Source organism: Galeopterus variegatus, unplaced genomic scaffold (assembly GCF_000696425.1).
Source record: "Galeopterus variegatus unplaced genomic scaffold, G_variegatus-3.0.2 Scaffold4577, whole genome shotgun sequence".
Taxonomy (NCBI): domain Eukaryota; kingdom Metazoa; phylum Chordata; class Mammalia; order Dermoptera; family Cynocephalidae; genus Galeopterus; species Galeopterus variegatus.
Genome location: NW_007730688.1, coordinates 158,206 through 174,402, shown reverse-complemented (window position 1 = coordinate 174,402; position 16,197 = coordinate 158,206). Strand labels below are relative to the sequence as shown.

The window sequence follows — 16,197 nt, the reverse complement described above, 5'->3', positions numbered from 1 at the left end:
TGACAACACCAAGTCAAGGGTTAAGATCCCCTTACCAGTCATCTTTAAAAAAAAAAAAGTCATTTCCTCTCTCTGTATCTAAGTTTTCTCATATATATATTATATATATACATATATATATATATATACACACACACATACACATACACACAAAAGCCTGGACTAAATAAGCTCTAGGTTTCCTCCAGTTTTAAGATGACATTTAAATAACTCTTCCTAATACCAGCCTTTAAAGGTAAAGGGACTCCTGCTGCAAGGGGCCACAATACCGTCATCTTCTTCTAATGGATTCTGCATCTCAGACCAAAAAAGAAGTTTCCTGTATTGAAGCAAGGGGCCTGACACCGAAGTTGTAAGGTAGGGTCAGTCTACACAGATAGCTCACCGTCCACTGCCCACAGGCAAAAGGACACAAACTGTGTACTGGTTATTACCACTCAGCAGCATAGAGCTTTACTGAAATACATACTGTGTACTTATTATCCCAGTAGCACCAAGGATCAAAACATACCTCCTTAGCCTATCTCCCACTATAAGGCCAAAGAACTCCCCCTTCAAGTACAATCACCTTTTGTGAATGCCACTCACTTAGTAACAACAGTCACCTACAAAAACAGGCTTTGTTATAAGATCCAACATGGTACACAAACAGTAAGGACACCTTTTCTTCTCTGGCACCCCAGCCTTGCAGCAGCAGCAGCCCAAGAGTGACACCTGCTGGAGAATTAGAAGCAAGGGCTTGCCCATCAACTAGAGACTATCAAGCCCCTTTAGAAGGTAGTAAGTAGAAGATGCAGGTTAGTACCTGTTTGTATTATTGATTTACACCAGAATGCAGCCACTCGATTTTTGAGGAAGTGGTGGCCTTTCTTTAATGTGTGTGTGCACTAAGAATATTTTACAATATAACTCATTCTGAGTCAGCTCATTTAAAGGAGACTCCAGTCAAGTGTTTGGAATCCTGTACCAGCCAGAACGCCCCCCTCAAAAAAAAAAAATTTACAAGTGACTCCATAAATAATGTAACTACTGTATTAATATACTATTTCACAATGAGAATCCTGCATTATTTGTACATTTTAAGAGAAAAAAGCATAAATATAACATTGCTTACAGCAAGATGACAAGGGACTTCATTTCTACATATACATTTTTAAATTCTTGAACTTTATTTAAACTATAACACATAAATACTTTTTGTCTCCAGGGGTTGGGGGGGAGATTTAAACAAACATTTTTGGTAGATCCTTAATAGTTTCTAGGTTTTAAATGGCCCACTTTATTAAGATAAGATTATTAATATTTTAGGTATACGATGTGGTAGCCACTAGTCACATGTGGCTATTTACATTTAAATTAATTAAAATTTTAAGGAAAAAGTAAAAAAATAAAAAAATTAATTAATTAAAATTTTAAATATTAAATTCAGTTCCTCAGATCATATTAGCAGCATCTCAAATGCTCAATAGCCACATAAGGATAGTAGCTACCATACCGGACATAGATACTGAACATTTCCATCATTGTAGAAAGTTTTATTGGACAGCAGTACTCTAGAGAAACAGAAGCATTTATTGACAAAATTATATGATGTCTGAGTTGGGGAATATAGATGAAAGAAGGCTGGCCAAACACTGATAATTTCTGAAGTCGGGTGATAGGTATATATGGTAGTTCATTTATTATACTTTTCTCTTAGTTTTTATATATGTTTGAAGATTTCCATAATAAAAAGTTAAAAGGGCCGGCCCGTGGCTCACTCGGGAGAGTGCGGTGCTGATAATACCAAGGCCCCGGGTTCGGATCCCATATATGGATGGCCGGTTCGCTCACTGGCTGAGCGTGGTGCTGACAACACCAAGTCAAGGGTTAAGATCCCCTTACCGGTCATCTTTAAAAAAAAAAAAAAGTTAAAAGAAAAGAAAAATAAAAGTGATTCACTTTAAGTGAATGAGGTTATCATATTAAGGAATATACCATGGAGGTCAGCTTGGACAAGTCTTTAGTCATCCTGACCAGACTCCCTCACTCAGAGACCTGTAATGTGACTTTCAACAAGAAACTCTGCCTTCTCTGAGCCTCACTTTCCTCAACTGTTAGGTGGGAAATTTAATACTTGCCTTGCAAGGAGTTGTTGTGGAAATCAGAAATAATTATTTCAAAGCAAGAACATAGTACCTAACACATAGTAGACTTTCAATAATTAGTATTTCTAATTATTATCAAACAGGAAGAGGGACTGCTAGAGCAGGATGGACAAAACTGACCGGAAGCCCACTGGAACTAGGGGCTGGAAACAGGAACTGCTAGACTTCTTAGAACAATAACTGAAGACAGTCTTTTTATGGCTACCTTTAATAATTTAATAAACTTTTTGAGTGCCTACTACCTGTCAGGCACTGAGCTGGCTGCCTTCTCACCTCTCTTGACAAATAGGAAGAACAGAGTCCCAGGCTCCTGATGTGGACCATTTCATAAGGCAAAATATTCTATAACCAGGAATTTAGGAGCTGTTAATCCAGAACTAGTCTCAATCATATATGGGCATACAGGACATAGCAACAGCCCCTATTACTTTGTCTACCTTTCACATCCAGCCAAGTCTCCCTCTGTTCCCTACCCCAAGACCCTCTGTAACTGACTACTATCCTGCATATACCATACCCTTTCCTCCCTTAGTATGTGTTGTTGCTCTAAAATAAAAAAGTCTTTCCCTCTCCAAATCCTACTCATCTTTCAAGATTTGATTTTTGATGACACTTCCCTTTCTCTGAAATTAGACTACATTTCATCTCAGTACCATAAAATCAATCATTTGCTCATCTATACTTTTGGTAAGTTCCATGTAAATAGGTCTTGCCTCCACAATAATACTGTATACTCCATAGGGCAAAGACCATGTATTACACTTCTTTTGGATTCCCCATAGTACCTAGCACAGGGCTGGAAAAATTGTAACCATTCAACTAATACTTACTGAGTGACTGTCTAAAGCATCCTCCCAAAATAACAAGTACGTTATGTACACAATCCATATTCCCACCCTTGTTAGAAACTTATGTCAGAGAAATTTCAGTTTTTTTCAACAGAGGATCTAATGCAGAGCAATATGCTGTTTGGATCCAATAGGCATATTTTGGGAGTTTGGTGATTATGCTAGATTTGGCCTTTACAAAAGTACAGAAAGAAGTCCCTAATAAATCAAGATAGATGCGCATACACCCATACATGGAACATGTGGTGGGCGATCAACTACACCCACTCTGTTTCTTCCATGAAAGAGTTGGCTGGAACGCCAACCCAAGTATGGAGAGAACTTCCTTCCATAAATTATTATTCTTCCCCACCCCAAGGTGAATGTCCAATTGGAAGGTCCATTCAAAGAATCTTAACTAAGCAACTAATAATGCTGTCCAAAAGCACATATCTCCAAAAAAATTAGAACCCTCCTTGTATACATAGTTTTTTTTTTTCTTTTCCCTTTGTCAAGCTATAGTGTTCCAAAAGATAAGGATAAAGAGGTGAACAGTTATCCAAAGCAACACGATCGAAGAAAAGCCAATATATTAATCATGGTTCTCCTTTACTACTGATTCTTAAGCACTCTGGGACATTTTCTTGTCTCACAATAACTAGTCCTGCACATATAATCCTACAAGAAGGTCAAAAAACAGGGCAGAAAAAGTCAGTGGTTCTATCTCCTCATGCCTCTCTAACCTAATCTACACTCTCCTTTCAAACCTAAAGCCAGAGCCTTGGGCTTAGCCAGAAATAGAGCTAGCACACCCAGCTGACTCCTACCACTAGGCCTTACCCTATCTCTGCTACAAGAGCAAGATTTTCCAAGAAGATGCAATAGGGAGATCAGAACCAGAAACACTGGTCCCGGACACTCCAGATATAGCCACAACATCTACAGGACTAAAGGAAGAGATATAAGGAGAAAAGTAAAGGATGCAAGAGAAGACAGGAAAGAAACTGCTTACCTCCTGAGTGAATCTTCCTCAGAGCTTTCCTCAGGCATGTCCTGATGTAAGGCCTCCTGTGATACAGTTCCAGATCTGCTGGACTGGGTGTAAATTCTCTCCCAGTGGCCTGTCTCCTGGTTAAAGGCCACCCCGACAGTCCTCTCCTCCTGCGGGCTAGAAGAGCTGCTCAACTCCAGCCTGCTGGAGCTGGGCGTTTGGCCCTCAGTCCGCTCAAGAGGTGGCAATTGGCTGCCACTCGATGGCATGCCCTCAAAGGTACTAGGGACCTGCCAGGAGGAGCTAGCCTCTCCAGAGGAATAGTTAGGTGTGCTTCTTTCCCAGCGCAGGGTATCGTTGTTGAAGGTCAGGAGATTGTGGCAAGCACGGCAGCGATTCAGGTGGCCACGGGACAGGTTGGAGTTGTTCTCACTGCTGTGTGGGGTGGGCTGGTGGGAAGGGCCTGGCCTCTCAGATTCAATGTTATTGTTGAGCATTTCCTGGGCCTGTTGGTTCTGGGGAGCTTCCCCACTCAGGCTCTGATCCAGCTCCTGAAGCCGGTCATACTCCAAAAAGAAGCGTCTCAGGTCACATTGAAGCTCATGGCGAATGCTGCCTGAATTGTTCTGGCTGGAGCCATTTCCTCCATCTGACTCAGTTGCCAACCCTGATGCTGGAAAACCCCTCCCTTCTGTGGCTGAAGTGTACACAGACGCCTGAGAGCCACCTTCCTGCTGTCTCAGCACAGAGAGCAAACTCACCGAAGAGGCACTGGTCCTGGGCGGGGGCATGGATTCCGCCTCAGAGCGGGAGTTCAGACTGAGTACTGTCCGGGTCCACTCAGATCCTGTCAGCCCAGGAGCTATTTCTCGGTGATACCTAGAAGGGTGGCTAGACAGAGGGCCTCCCAAAGAACGACGGGTGGGACCCAGACTGAGGTTGCGGAGCGTGTTGCCGGCAGTGCTGCTCTGGACTGTACTGAAGGCAGACGGCCGGTTCAGGAGGCCCTGGTCCTGCTGCGTTGATGAGGCCTGCTCCGGGGGATGGAAGGGCTCGGTCTGTACAAAAGAAAAGGAAGGGGTAGTAGCCCTGGCAGAAGCAGGGGGCACACTGTCCTGGTGTGGCAAGAGGGAAGGAACTCGAGTGCCAGAGCAACGGCTGCAAAGGCACAGGATCCCAAGGTGCTGGCAGCACTCAGCTGTGGGGTAACTGACCCGCTGTCGGAGCCTGATGTAAGCGGAAGTCCTGGGGCGCTCCATGGAGGGCTGAGGGGGAGGCGGTGGGGGTGAGGGGGTAGCAGAATCTTGCACTGTGCTTTGCTCTCCCACCTGGATGCCAGAGGAGCGGGAGGACAGCATGTGCAGGAAATTGTGGAGGAGAGGCGTCCGGCGAACTGGCTGTGATTGCAGGAGGGCACGCTGACGGTAGTGGGATAATTCTGTTCCATCTATTGGGATCTCTGGTTCATCATCACCCTGCAATATGGACCAGCATGGGGAAGGGGGCAGAGCAAGGGAGTTAAACCTCCAAGTAAACCAAGAAAAACAAACTACCAATAATCATCCAAGGAAAACAACCTTTACAGGTAGGCAACAACTCTCTACCCACTAAGACCTAACTGGCTTCAGATTCAGAATCGTCATATGGCATTAAATTGTTCACTTCCAATTAGCAACATATCTGAATGAGTACAGCTGGCAAACCAATTCTCTTACAAAAGTCATCTCCATGACATGGAAAACAGTGCAGGGAAGCAAAATGTCAACCAGCCAGAGGCACAGAGTGACAAGTTATCCAACACTGCCTGGTGATGAGGGTTACTTCTAATGAGGCAATCACTCAGGGGTTTCAGGATTGACTCTCCTGTCAAGATTACGGCTTTACCAGCAACAAACAAGCTGTCGACGGAAGACCCTGGTCTCCCATGCAAGAATGAGGGGGGTGCCATGGGCCTTGACCACACACCCCCTTTCCTCCTTCTCCAACCCTATTTCCTTCCCCCTTTTCCTCTCCCCTCCCCACCAACTGCTCTGCAACAATATCTTAGAATACAAAAAAATAACAATATTAAGGGCCAGCCTATGGCTCACTTGGGAGAGTGTGGTGCTGATAACACCAAGGCCACAGGTTCAGATCCCTATATAGGGTTGGCCGGTTAGCTCACTTGGGAGAGCGCGGCGCTGACAACACCAAGTCAAGGGTTAAGATCCCCTTACCGGTCATCTTTAAAAAAAAAATTAATAAATAATAATGATGATGATAATAAATTTTTTTTAAAAAGAGTATGGCTGTAACTTTGAATATATAATCTGAAGCTAGTTTTAAATCTTGACTGGAAAGACTTAGGTATTGAGAATTAAAATCCAATATAATCAGAATTAGAGCACTAGTCTAGAAAATAACTCACAGTTTAGATGGAGTTGGAATTGCTGGACTAACTTACCTGCTGATTAGATGGGTTAACAATTGCTGTGAGTAAATAGTGTCCAAGTGGATCAAATCTCACCAGACTGAAATCACGGAAGAGACAGAGACAAGCACAGAGAGATTATGTTAACTGAGAAGAAGAAACTTGCATTCGAATTTACAGCAATCATTACTGAAAACTGCGGGATTACTCAGGCATAAACTTCATGCTAGACTTTCAAAAATTTTTAAGAGATTAAAATAATAAGGCTCAATACTTCTTGCGAGAGTAAAGGAATATGTATCACAAAAAATAATAATTTTACATTTGAAAAACAACTAGGTTTCCACCCCAGGAAGCAGCTAAATCAGCACGCATTTGCTCATATCTAAGAGCCCATCCTAACAGTAAAGCACAGAATGCTCCCATACTCTGCCATGGGTTCAGTTCTTCCCTCACACTGCAGCTACACTGGCAAGAAGCATGAATTCTTTTTTTTTTTTTTTTGTCTTTTTTTCATGTCCGGCAACGGATCGCAACCCTCAGTGTCATGCCCGTACCGGACCAGGACCGGCAACGGAATCGCAACCCTCGGTGTTGCACCCGCACCTCGCTCAGCCAGTGAGCGGGAACCGGTCTGTATGTGGGATCCGAACCCTTGGCGGGAGCGCCACTGCACTCCCAAGTGGCACACTGTAGCAGTGCGCCACCGGGCCGGCCCAAGAAGCATGAATTCTGGTGGCAATGAACAGTCCCAGCATCAAGTGACATTGCTCAAACTAGAAAATTAGCATATATCTAACTGCAATACCAAGAGAACCGAAGGAAGACAATGCATCAACTTTAATTCAGGTAATATGTGTTTTTATTTTGAGGAATAAATAACCCCTTTCTCCACATCCTCAATGATGGAGTTTGGATGTGTTGTCCCCTCCAAAACTCATGTGGAAATCTGATCCCCAATGGGCAGTGCTGGAAACTGATTGAGTCACGGGGGCAGATCCCTTATGAATGGATTAATGCTCTCCCTGGGGGAGTGGGAGTAATGAGTGAGTTCTCTATTAGTTCCCACAAGAGCTTGTTGTTAATAGGACCCTGGCACCTCCTCTCTCTCTCTCTCTCTCTTGCTTCCTCTCGCCATGTGATCTGCTTGTACCTGCCGGCTGCCTGCCACTTTTCTGCCATGAGTAGAAACAGCCTGAGGCCCGTGCCAGATGCAGCTGTCCCAGAATCGTAAGCCAAATAAACCCTTCTTCTTTATAAATCACCCAGTCTCGGGTATTTCTGTTATCTTTATAAATCACCCAGTCTCGGGTATTTCTGTTACAGCAACACAAAACGGACTAATAAGGGCCGGCTCATGGCTCACTCGGGAGAGTGCGGTGCTAATAAGGCCACGGGTTCGGATCCTATATAGGATGGCCGGTTCGCTCACTGGCTGAGCGTGGTGCTAACAACACCAAGCCAAGGGTTGAGATCCCCTTACTGGTCACCTTTTAAAAACAAAAACAAACAAACAAACAAAAAAACGAACTAATACAGTCAATTAGCAGATTTGATACAAGCTTACATCTCCACCTTCTTATTTGATAAACAGGGACAACCAACGGTCAGCAATTACCCACCAAGCTATCTAAACTATCACCCAAGCTTCTTTCAGTTTTCGCCAAAGGGCTATCCAAACTGCAGATAGATTTGAACCTAAAACGATTCTAATGACCCTGGTCTACAGAGATCAGAAGATGAGGCCAATAAGGGACAGCTGACATGAACAAAATGAACTGTTTCCCAGATGATCAGCCAGCTGCTTAAAAAGTAGGAGGAGCTGTGGACACAACCTGCCCTGAGCAGGATAACAACCTGTCTCCTGAGGTGACAGCAGGTATAAATGTTCTGTAATGTCAGTCCAGTGACAGACATCACTGGTGGGGCAGAGCACTCACCGGACCCGTTCCATCTCGCTAGCTGTCTTCACCACAGCAAAGGGCTCCCGTCGACTCCAATCCCAGAAGTGGATCTCATTGGCTGTGGCAATCAGCAGGAGCTGAGCCGTAGGGTGGAAAGCAAGGGAGGCAATAGCATTGTTGCTATCTGTGAACCAGCTTTCACTGCCACCCTGTGAATGAATCAGTCCCAAATATTCTCAGGTTAAAAACTGCCAGCAGACTGGGAAGTCAATTTCAAGAAAGGTCCGTTTAAGGCAAAATAACTACTTAAAGCACCTGCTTTAAACATGTCTTCTGTAAAACAATGCAGATCAGTGATGTAGCAGTGCCACTCATTTATCACTCAAATATTACTGTCAGCTCAGTTCTTTAAGTCATCTACAATCCACAAACAATAAGCATATGCAGTTCCTGTTTCTGAAGCCTGTGAAAACTCAAGCTTAGTGCACAACATGGTGCAGAACAACCCACCAGGCAGTCACCAGGACATGGAGCATCCTGCTTTCATGATCATGATGAAAGTACAGTACAATCTTTGCTCTGAGACAATAAAAATCCATCCTGAACTCTTCTTAGAGCCTCCTTTTCTTTGTCACAATGGGCAGATGGAAACAGTCAAATAGCATGTTCATCTTAGAATGAAAGACTATAAACTAGACTTCCTATCAATTAAGTGGGCAATGACTACCACATACTCAGATGTAATCCTAAGAACCTGGCTAGTCTCGCTTCTGGAATTAAGAACCCAATAGCAAGCAGGTCTCTGTATTTAGAATACCAAAGGAAAGGGCAACCTAAGGAAATACTTACATGTAAATCCCAAATCCTAACCTCCCCATCTAGGCAGCCAGAAGCAATAAGGCCCGAGATGGTAGGATGAAAAGTGACACACCATGGAGTGCGGCGGTGTCCAATCAGAGAATGAACACACTTGCCAGTCTTCACCTCCGTAATATAGATATTATGGTTCACGTGGGTGGAGGCCAAGAGAGTCCTAGGGAATCAAAGAGTAGGTGGGAACTGAGAAGCATGTGGGAGGTTAACAAACTTTACCAACTTTGGACAACACAGAAAATTGATACTACTTATTCCCTATGCTTCCAAGAAAGAAACTAAGCCTTGTGCATTAGGCAGCATGTCTACAAACAACAGAAATATTCTGATCTTTAAAAGCATTTGGCTTCTCCACACTGTCCCCAAATGACACATATCACTTTCAGAGAATATTTTTTCCAGCTGGGAAAACCATTGGTGGCCTACATCACATGATCAAAGGATTGTTACTGAGAAACTTTCCAAGTTTTAATCCTCGATGTTCATAGTTTCCTTTGCTCATTCCCATTATTTTTCTGGTTAGCACTGTTCATCTACTTTCTTTCCCTTTCTGATATACCGGCAAAACTCTGTTTACACAGTGCTTTGGATAGCCTTTAGGGATTGACCTAGAAAATGAAGCTAGGCCAAATATACAGAAAGCAATACTATCACAAATCTTAAGATTAAGTTACAGATAATACTAGGTACCTGTCTGGGCTGAAGGCCAGTAAGAAGGTAGATCGTGGACTATCCGGTAGTTCTACTCTCTGAGAGACCAAAAAAAAAAGTTAAAATACATTATAAATTATGGCTTACCCTATCTCAAAAGCATATGAACCATCCCAGATTAGTATTCACAGTATAGGTTTAAAAACTGGAGATAATGATCAAGCTACAAATTAAGAGACATAAATCTAAATTACCTTCAAGAAAAATGTCTAACTCTAGGGCCGGCCCGTGGCTCACTCGGTAGAGTGCGGTGCTGATAACACCAAGGCCCCGGGTTCGGATCCTATATAGGGATGGCCGGTTTGCTCACTGGCTGAGCGTGGTGCTGACAACACCAAGCCAAGGGTTGAGACCCCCTTACCGGTCATCTTTTAAAAAAAAAAAAAAAAATGTCTAACTCTAAAGGACAAAATTTCTAGCCCATAAATTTTTCCATATTTGTAAACAACTCCCTAAGTCAGACATACCACTTCTCTCACACAAGGTAAATTATACCCCAACTCTCTGCCATTAACCCATTCTACAGTCCCATTCTATCATCACCTCTATAAATCCTATGTCAAAAATACCCATTTTTCTTACCTTGCCCTCCCATTTCATCCACCGGGTTTTATCTTCCACCAGCTCCTGCAGAAGCCGCTGAGCACCCATGGCCCGAGTGCCTCGTTCTCGCCCCCAGAGTATCCGGACCGCATTCTTCTCTGGGACAACCTTCATGGCTCTCGGTAGCCACTCCCACACCAGGCACAGGAAATGAAGGAGCAAGTTATAGCTCCACACGCTGAAGCAGCTAAAATAAGGCCATTCAGGTCCTTACAAGTTCTCCTCATGGAAATCTAAGGAAGGCAGAATAATATCAAAGAATGTCTATTCTGCAACCAGAAAAGCTTCCCACCACAAATACAATTCCAGCTCAAAGGGGAAAGTATTCTTTTCCTATTTAATGACACTTTCTCAGAAAAGACCCTTCTCCCAGAACTTTTCTTCCAAAAATATTTCATCCTTTCATATCCTCCATATCTCAGCCTTATAGCTAAAGTACATATCATTCTCTAAAGCAGTTATTCTGTTATTATTCCTTTATCAGAAAAGAAGAACTTTTGCTAATAATAAAGAGGCCTAAAAACCTGCCCTAGAAACAAGGCACAACACAACACCTGCCCTCTGCTTCTATACTACACTACTTCCCTAGTGACTACACCCCTCCTCATCACTTTGGCATCCTGCAAACTAAAGAATAGGTAACCAACTTTGAAAGGCTACTACTTGAAGTATGGGTCTTATATAGCAGCTTCAATTTCATCTCCTACCAAAAAGTGTATAATGAGTATTTGGGGTTCTCATTCTCTTTTTCTCTTCTCCAGTAAAGTTCCAGAGTAGAGGAAAGAGGAAGAAACAGAAGGGGAAAAAATCAGGTCCTTTTTGTCATTTATCACAGCCTTAATGGCAGAAAACTTGATCACAAAATAAAAATTACACAAAAATGTCAACTAGCAGCAAAGTACATGCATGTGCAACAATTAAAGAATAAATTATGGGGCCGGCCTTGTGGCTCACTCGGGAGAGTGCGCCGCTGGTAGCGCCGAGGCCGCGGGTTCGGATCTTATATAGGGATGGCCGGTGCGCTCACTGGCTGAGCGTGGTGCAGACAACACTAAGCTGAGGGTCGCGATCCCCTTACTGGTCAAAAAATAAATAAATAAATAAATTATGGTTCCTCTATACAATGGAATATGCAATGCAACAAAATGGCATTTCATAAGAATATCTACATGTATACAATACTTTCCATTGCAGCATTGTTTCTTCTTACTGGTCAAAAAATAAATAAATAAATAAATTATGGTTCCTCTATACAATGGAATATGCAACGCAACAAAATGGCATTTCATAAGAATATCTACATGTATACAATACTTTCCATTGCAGCATTGTTTCTTCGACTCTTCAAATATATAAAATCTTCAAATATATAAAATATTTGAAAAAATAGTATAATAAACACACAATATTCACCATCTAGACTCAAGAATTGTTAACATTTTGCCAATTTTGCTTTGTCTATGTCCATGAATAGAGATATGGCTACATTTGGGTTGTTCTTATTTTTTTTTCAGAACTATTTCAGCAGACATCAAGACATTCTAACCATACATACTTCATCATGCATCTCCTAGGAAGAAGGATGTTCTACTTCATAACCACAATACCATTATCATTCCAATTATCATCTAATACTCAGTCCTCATTCAAATTTCTCCAACTGTCCAAAAAACATCTTTTATAGCTGACTTTGGGCTGGCCAGTTAACTTAGTTGGTTAGAATGTGGTGTTATAACACCAAGGTCAAGAGTTTGGATCCCCATACAGGCCAGTTGCCAAAAAAAAAGAAAAAAAGCTAATGTAGCTGACTTTTTTCAGAAATCCAGAATCCAATCAAAACTCAAGCAATAAATTTGGTTGTTATGTCTCTAAAATCTTTTTTATTCTATAATAACCTCCAATATTTGTTTTGTATATGTTCACTTATTTACAATACTAGCTTTTTTTAAAGGCCAGGACAGTTGACTTGTAGAATGACTTATCTGATTGCTTCCCCATAGTGCCATTTAGCTTGCTTCTCTATCTGTTATATTTTCTTTTTTTTTTTTTTTTTGACCGGTAAGGGGATCGCAACCCTCGGCTCAGTGTCGTATGCACCACACTCAGCGCACCGGCCACCCCTATATAGGATCTGAACCCGCGGCCTAGGCACTGCCAGCGCCACACTCTCCTGAGTGAGCCACAGGGCCGGCCCTATCCGTTATATTTTCTTGTCAACAGCAGATTAGGTCTAAAATCTTGACTACATTTAGTTTAAATGTTTTTGGCAAGAATGCTTCATAGTTGGTACCATATATGTACCCCATGATGGAAGACATCAAATAGTGTGCATTCGCAGACTGTTATTTCTTCCACTTTACAATTAGCAATCTGTGGCTAATATCTGGCACCATGTGAATAAACTGTTCCTCCTTAACTTTTTACCCAATGGTTTAGCATTCATTGATGAATCTTTCTTGTACTTTCTAAATTGGGGGTGGGGAGCTGAAAAGTATTGATTTTCTGATTCTATCATTAATTCTATATTTCTTAATTGGCTTTCTTCTAATAAAGAATAACTTTCCCTTAATAACTGAGGCATAAAAAATGCTTAATTTTTTCCCTTTAATTACTAATTCTTTTCTATTTTTTGCAGTAGCAAAAACTGAAGACAACCCAAGTGTCTGTCTAAAGGGACTGGATGACTAAGCTATGGTAAGAAAGATTCTCGAAGAGCCGGCCTATGGCTCACTTGGGAGAGTGTGGGGCTGATAACACCAAGGCCACGGGTTCAGATCCCTTATATAGGGATCTGTATATACAGATGGCCGGTTAGCTCACTTGGGAGAACGTGGTGCTGACAACTCCAAGTCAAGGGTTAAGATCCCCTTACCGGTCATCTTTTAAAAAAAAAAATAATAATAATATCTTGGAGAAAATAATACAAAAAATACTACTTCTTAATGCCGGCCCATGGCTCACTTGGGAGAGTGTGGTGCTAATACCAAGGCCAAAGGTTCAGATCCCTATATACGGATGGTCGGTTGGCTCACTTGGGAGAGCGTGGTGCTGACAACACCAAGTCAAGGGTTAAGATCCCCTTACCGGTCATCTTTTAAAAAAAAATAATAATAATAATATCTTGGAGAAAATAATACAAAAAATACTACCTCTTAATGCCGGCCCATGGCTCACTTGGGAGAGTGTGGTGCTAATACCAAGGCCAAAGGTTCAGATCCCTATATACGGATGGTCGGTTGGCTCACTTGGGAGAGTGTGGTGCTAATACCAAGGCCAAAGGTTCAGATCCCTATATACGGATGGTCGGTTGGCTCACTTGGGAGAGCGTGGTGCTGACAACACCAAGTCAAGGGTTAAGATCCCCTTACTGCTCATCTTTTAAATAAATTAATTAACTAAATTAAATTTAAATTAAAAAATAAAAAATACTACCTATGGTTATTTCTGGTGGTGAGATTATAGGTGATTTAATATTTTTAAAAGGCAGTTATCTATTTTTTCTTTTCGCTTTTTTTTTTGTCTTTTTCCGTGTCCGGCAATGGATCGCAACCCTCAGTGTCACCCCCGTACCGGACCGGGACCGGCAACGGGATCTCAACCCTCGGTGTTGCCCCCGCGCCTCGCTCAGCCAGTGAGCGGGAACCGGTCTGTATGTGGGATCCGAACCCTCGGGTGGGAGCGCCACCGCGCTTCCCAAGCGGCGCACCGGGCCAGCCCTTCTTTTCGCTTTTTAAGTTTAAAAAGTAATAATTGCTTACAGCAAAAAAGTCAAACAGGGGCCAGCCCGTGGCTCACTCGGGAGAGTGTGGTGCTGACAACACCAAGGCCAAGGGGTTCAGATCCCATATAGGGATGGCCGGTTGCTCACTGGGTGAGCGTGGTGCTGACAACACCAAGTCAAGGGTTAAGATCCCCTTACTGGTCATCTTTAAAAAAAAGTCAAACAATAACTGGCTCTAAATATTTCACAAAAGGCTGCAATCTAAAAAGTACACAACCAGATGCATCCAAATACAGACAGAAGGAAAAATATTTATAGCTTGTGCTAAGGAAATTTTCTCCCTCGAGTATTAAAATATAAAAAGTCAGAAAGATTCCACAGTAAGACAAATCCCAAATTCCTAGTCCCACACAGTACAAAGTTCCCTAAGTTACAATGAAGGAACAAATTCTAGCCAATACCTTCATCATATAGCTCTCATCCCTCATTAGTGCATGACATAAATATGTACACAATGAAAATGTCAAAACAGAGCTGCACGCCAACTTCCTGAATAGGCTAAGGATAAGCTAACTGGAAGGAAATAATCCTCTTGGTGACCTTGACAACTCATGAATTACAACCAAAAGTCTAGACGTGAACCCTTCGGCCAAACTGCCACATAGGTAAAAAATTACTAACCAGAAAGGTGCCAGAAATACAGTTCCTACTAGTTCACCGTAACCCTCTATTGAGTCTGCAATTCTTTTACCTAATAATGTAGAGAACTTCAGCAGAAATATTTTTAGGGTCTCCTTTCCTAACAGTGCAACATAAAATGCGCTTTCAAAGAAATACATTTAAACCACTTATAATCTTACAGTGTGTGGTGGAAACAGCAGTAGTCCAATTCCTGAACGAAAAAATATAACCTTCTGACCTCCCATAATTCAGGAGGAAAAAGAAAATATAGGTCACAAAATCAGTATGATTCAGAAAACTGTGATGTAACCTTAAGTTCCTACAGGAATCAGAAGGAAGACGGAAGTGCAGCTACAAATATCAAGACAACTAAACACTAAATAAAGTTCAGGATTACCAAAAGAATATGTCTATCAATTTCCAAGGACCCAAACACTAAAAATTCAAATGAGAAAGTCTGAATGATGAGAAGTCAAAGGGACTAAAATAACTACACAATCTCTCATGTGCCAGAAGAAAAATATTTGCTGTTACTCGAAAAGAATAAGGGATTTCTTTCCTGATATGCTCTTAACTGCCACCTGAGAATAGATTTTACTGTGTTCCATACAAAAAACAAAAGGAGCTAATTCAAGCTGAAGTCAGATAGGCCTGTCACTGAGGAGGAAGTACCAGTCAAGCTGCTTTTCATTCCTTTTTTTAAAAAAGGAAGAAGAAACAAGTTTCCCAGTCTGTCCCTTAATGTAAAGCAGACTGAGACAAAGGGGGCCAAGAATAGTCTTTGTGATGCCATTACACAGTCCCCAAAATCAATTCTCAATCACTAAAGGCCTTATGTGGGTAGAAGCAAAAGGATATGACTGGAATATGTACATAAGACAAATGCCAAGATTCTACCCCATTTCCACACACACACACACACCCCAGCCCCAACAACATGACTGTTCACTCTAAAAAGATGAAAAGACAGCCACCTTTACAGATTTTCTCTGCTTCATCCTAGAACATAATTATATCTAAGAACTACTCATAAAAATCACCTAGACAGTATGTGACAATCCAGTGGGAACTAAAAGTTAGATTTACAGGTTCCTCTTGCAATTTAATCAACTATGCCAGCAATTTTACTCCACCTTCTAGCTATATGACTTTGGGCAAGTTACTCACCCTCCTTGAGACTTAATTTCCTCCTTTGTTAAATGGGAATCGCAATATCTGCCTCACAGGGTTGTTGTAAGACTCCAATAACAGCAGGTACAAAACTATGCTATCTAGGGCCAGCCCGGTGGCGCACTGCTACAGTGCGCCGCTTGGGAAGTGCGGCGGCGC

The 16,197-nt window shown here is 42.2% G+C and overlaps 1 protein-coding gene across 4 annotated transcripts in view; it reads right to left on the bottom strand.

Annotated features, from left to right (window-relative positions):
• Nucleotides 1–3,935: 3,935 nt before the first annotated feature.
• LOC103603380 (activating molecule in BECN1-regulated autophagy protein 1) overlaps nucleotides 3,936–16,197 on the bottom strand; it is a 48,121-nt gene continuing 35,859 nt past the window's right edge. For 3 of the 4 annotated variants that reach the window (XM_008587880.1, XM_008587881.1, XM_008587882.1), the window contains exons 2-7: nucleotides 10,446–10,699; nucleotides 9,843–9,901; nucleotides 9,129–9,312; nucleotides 8,316–8,488; nucleotides 6,409–6,475; nucleotides 3,936–5,440 (exon numbers count right to left, since the gene is read on the bottom strand). In XM_008587880.1, the coding sequence (XP_008586102.1) occupies nucleotides 3,983–5,440; nucleotides 6,409–6,475; nucleotides 8,316–8,488; nucleotides 9,129–9,312; nucleotides 9,843–9,901; nucleotides 10,446–10,580 (2,076 nt within the window). In that variant the 5' untranslated portion in view covers nucleotides 10,581–10,699 and the 3' untranslated portion in view covers nucleotides 3,936–3,982. The remainder of the gene's footprint in view (nucleotides 5,441–6,408; nucleotides 6,476–8,315; nucleotides 8,489–9,128; nucleotides 9,313–9,842; nucleotides 9,902–10,445; nucleotides 10,700–16,197) is intronic. The other variant, XM_008587883.1, reaches the window with a different exon arrangement.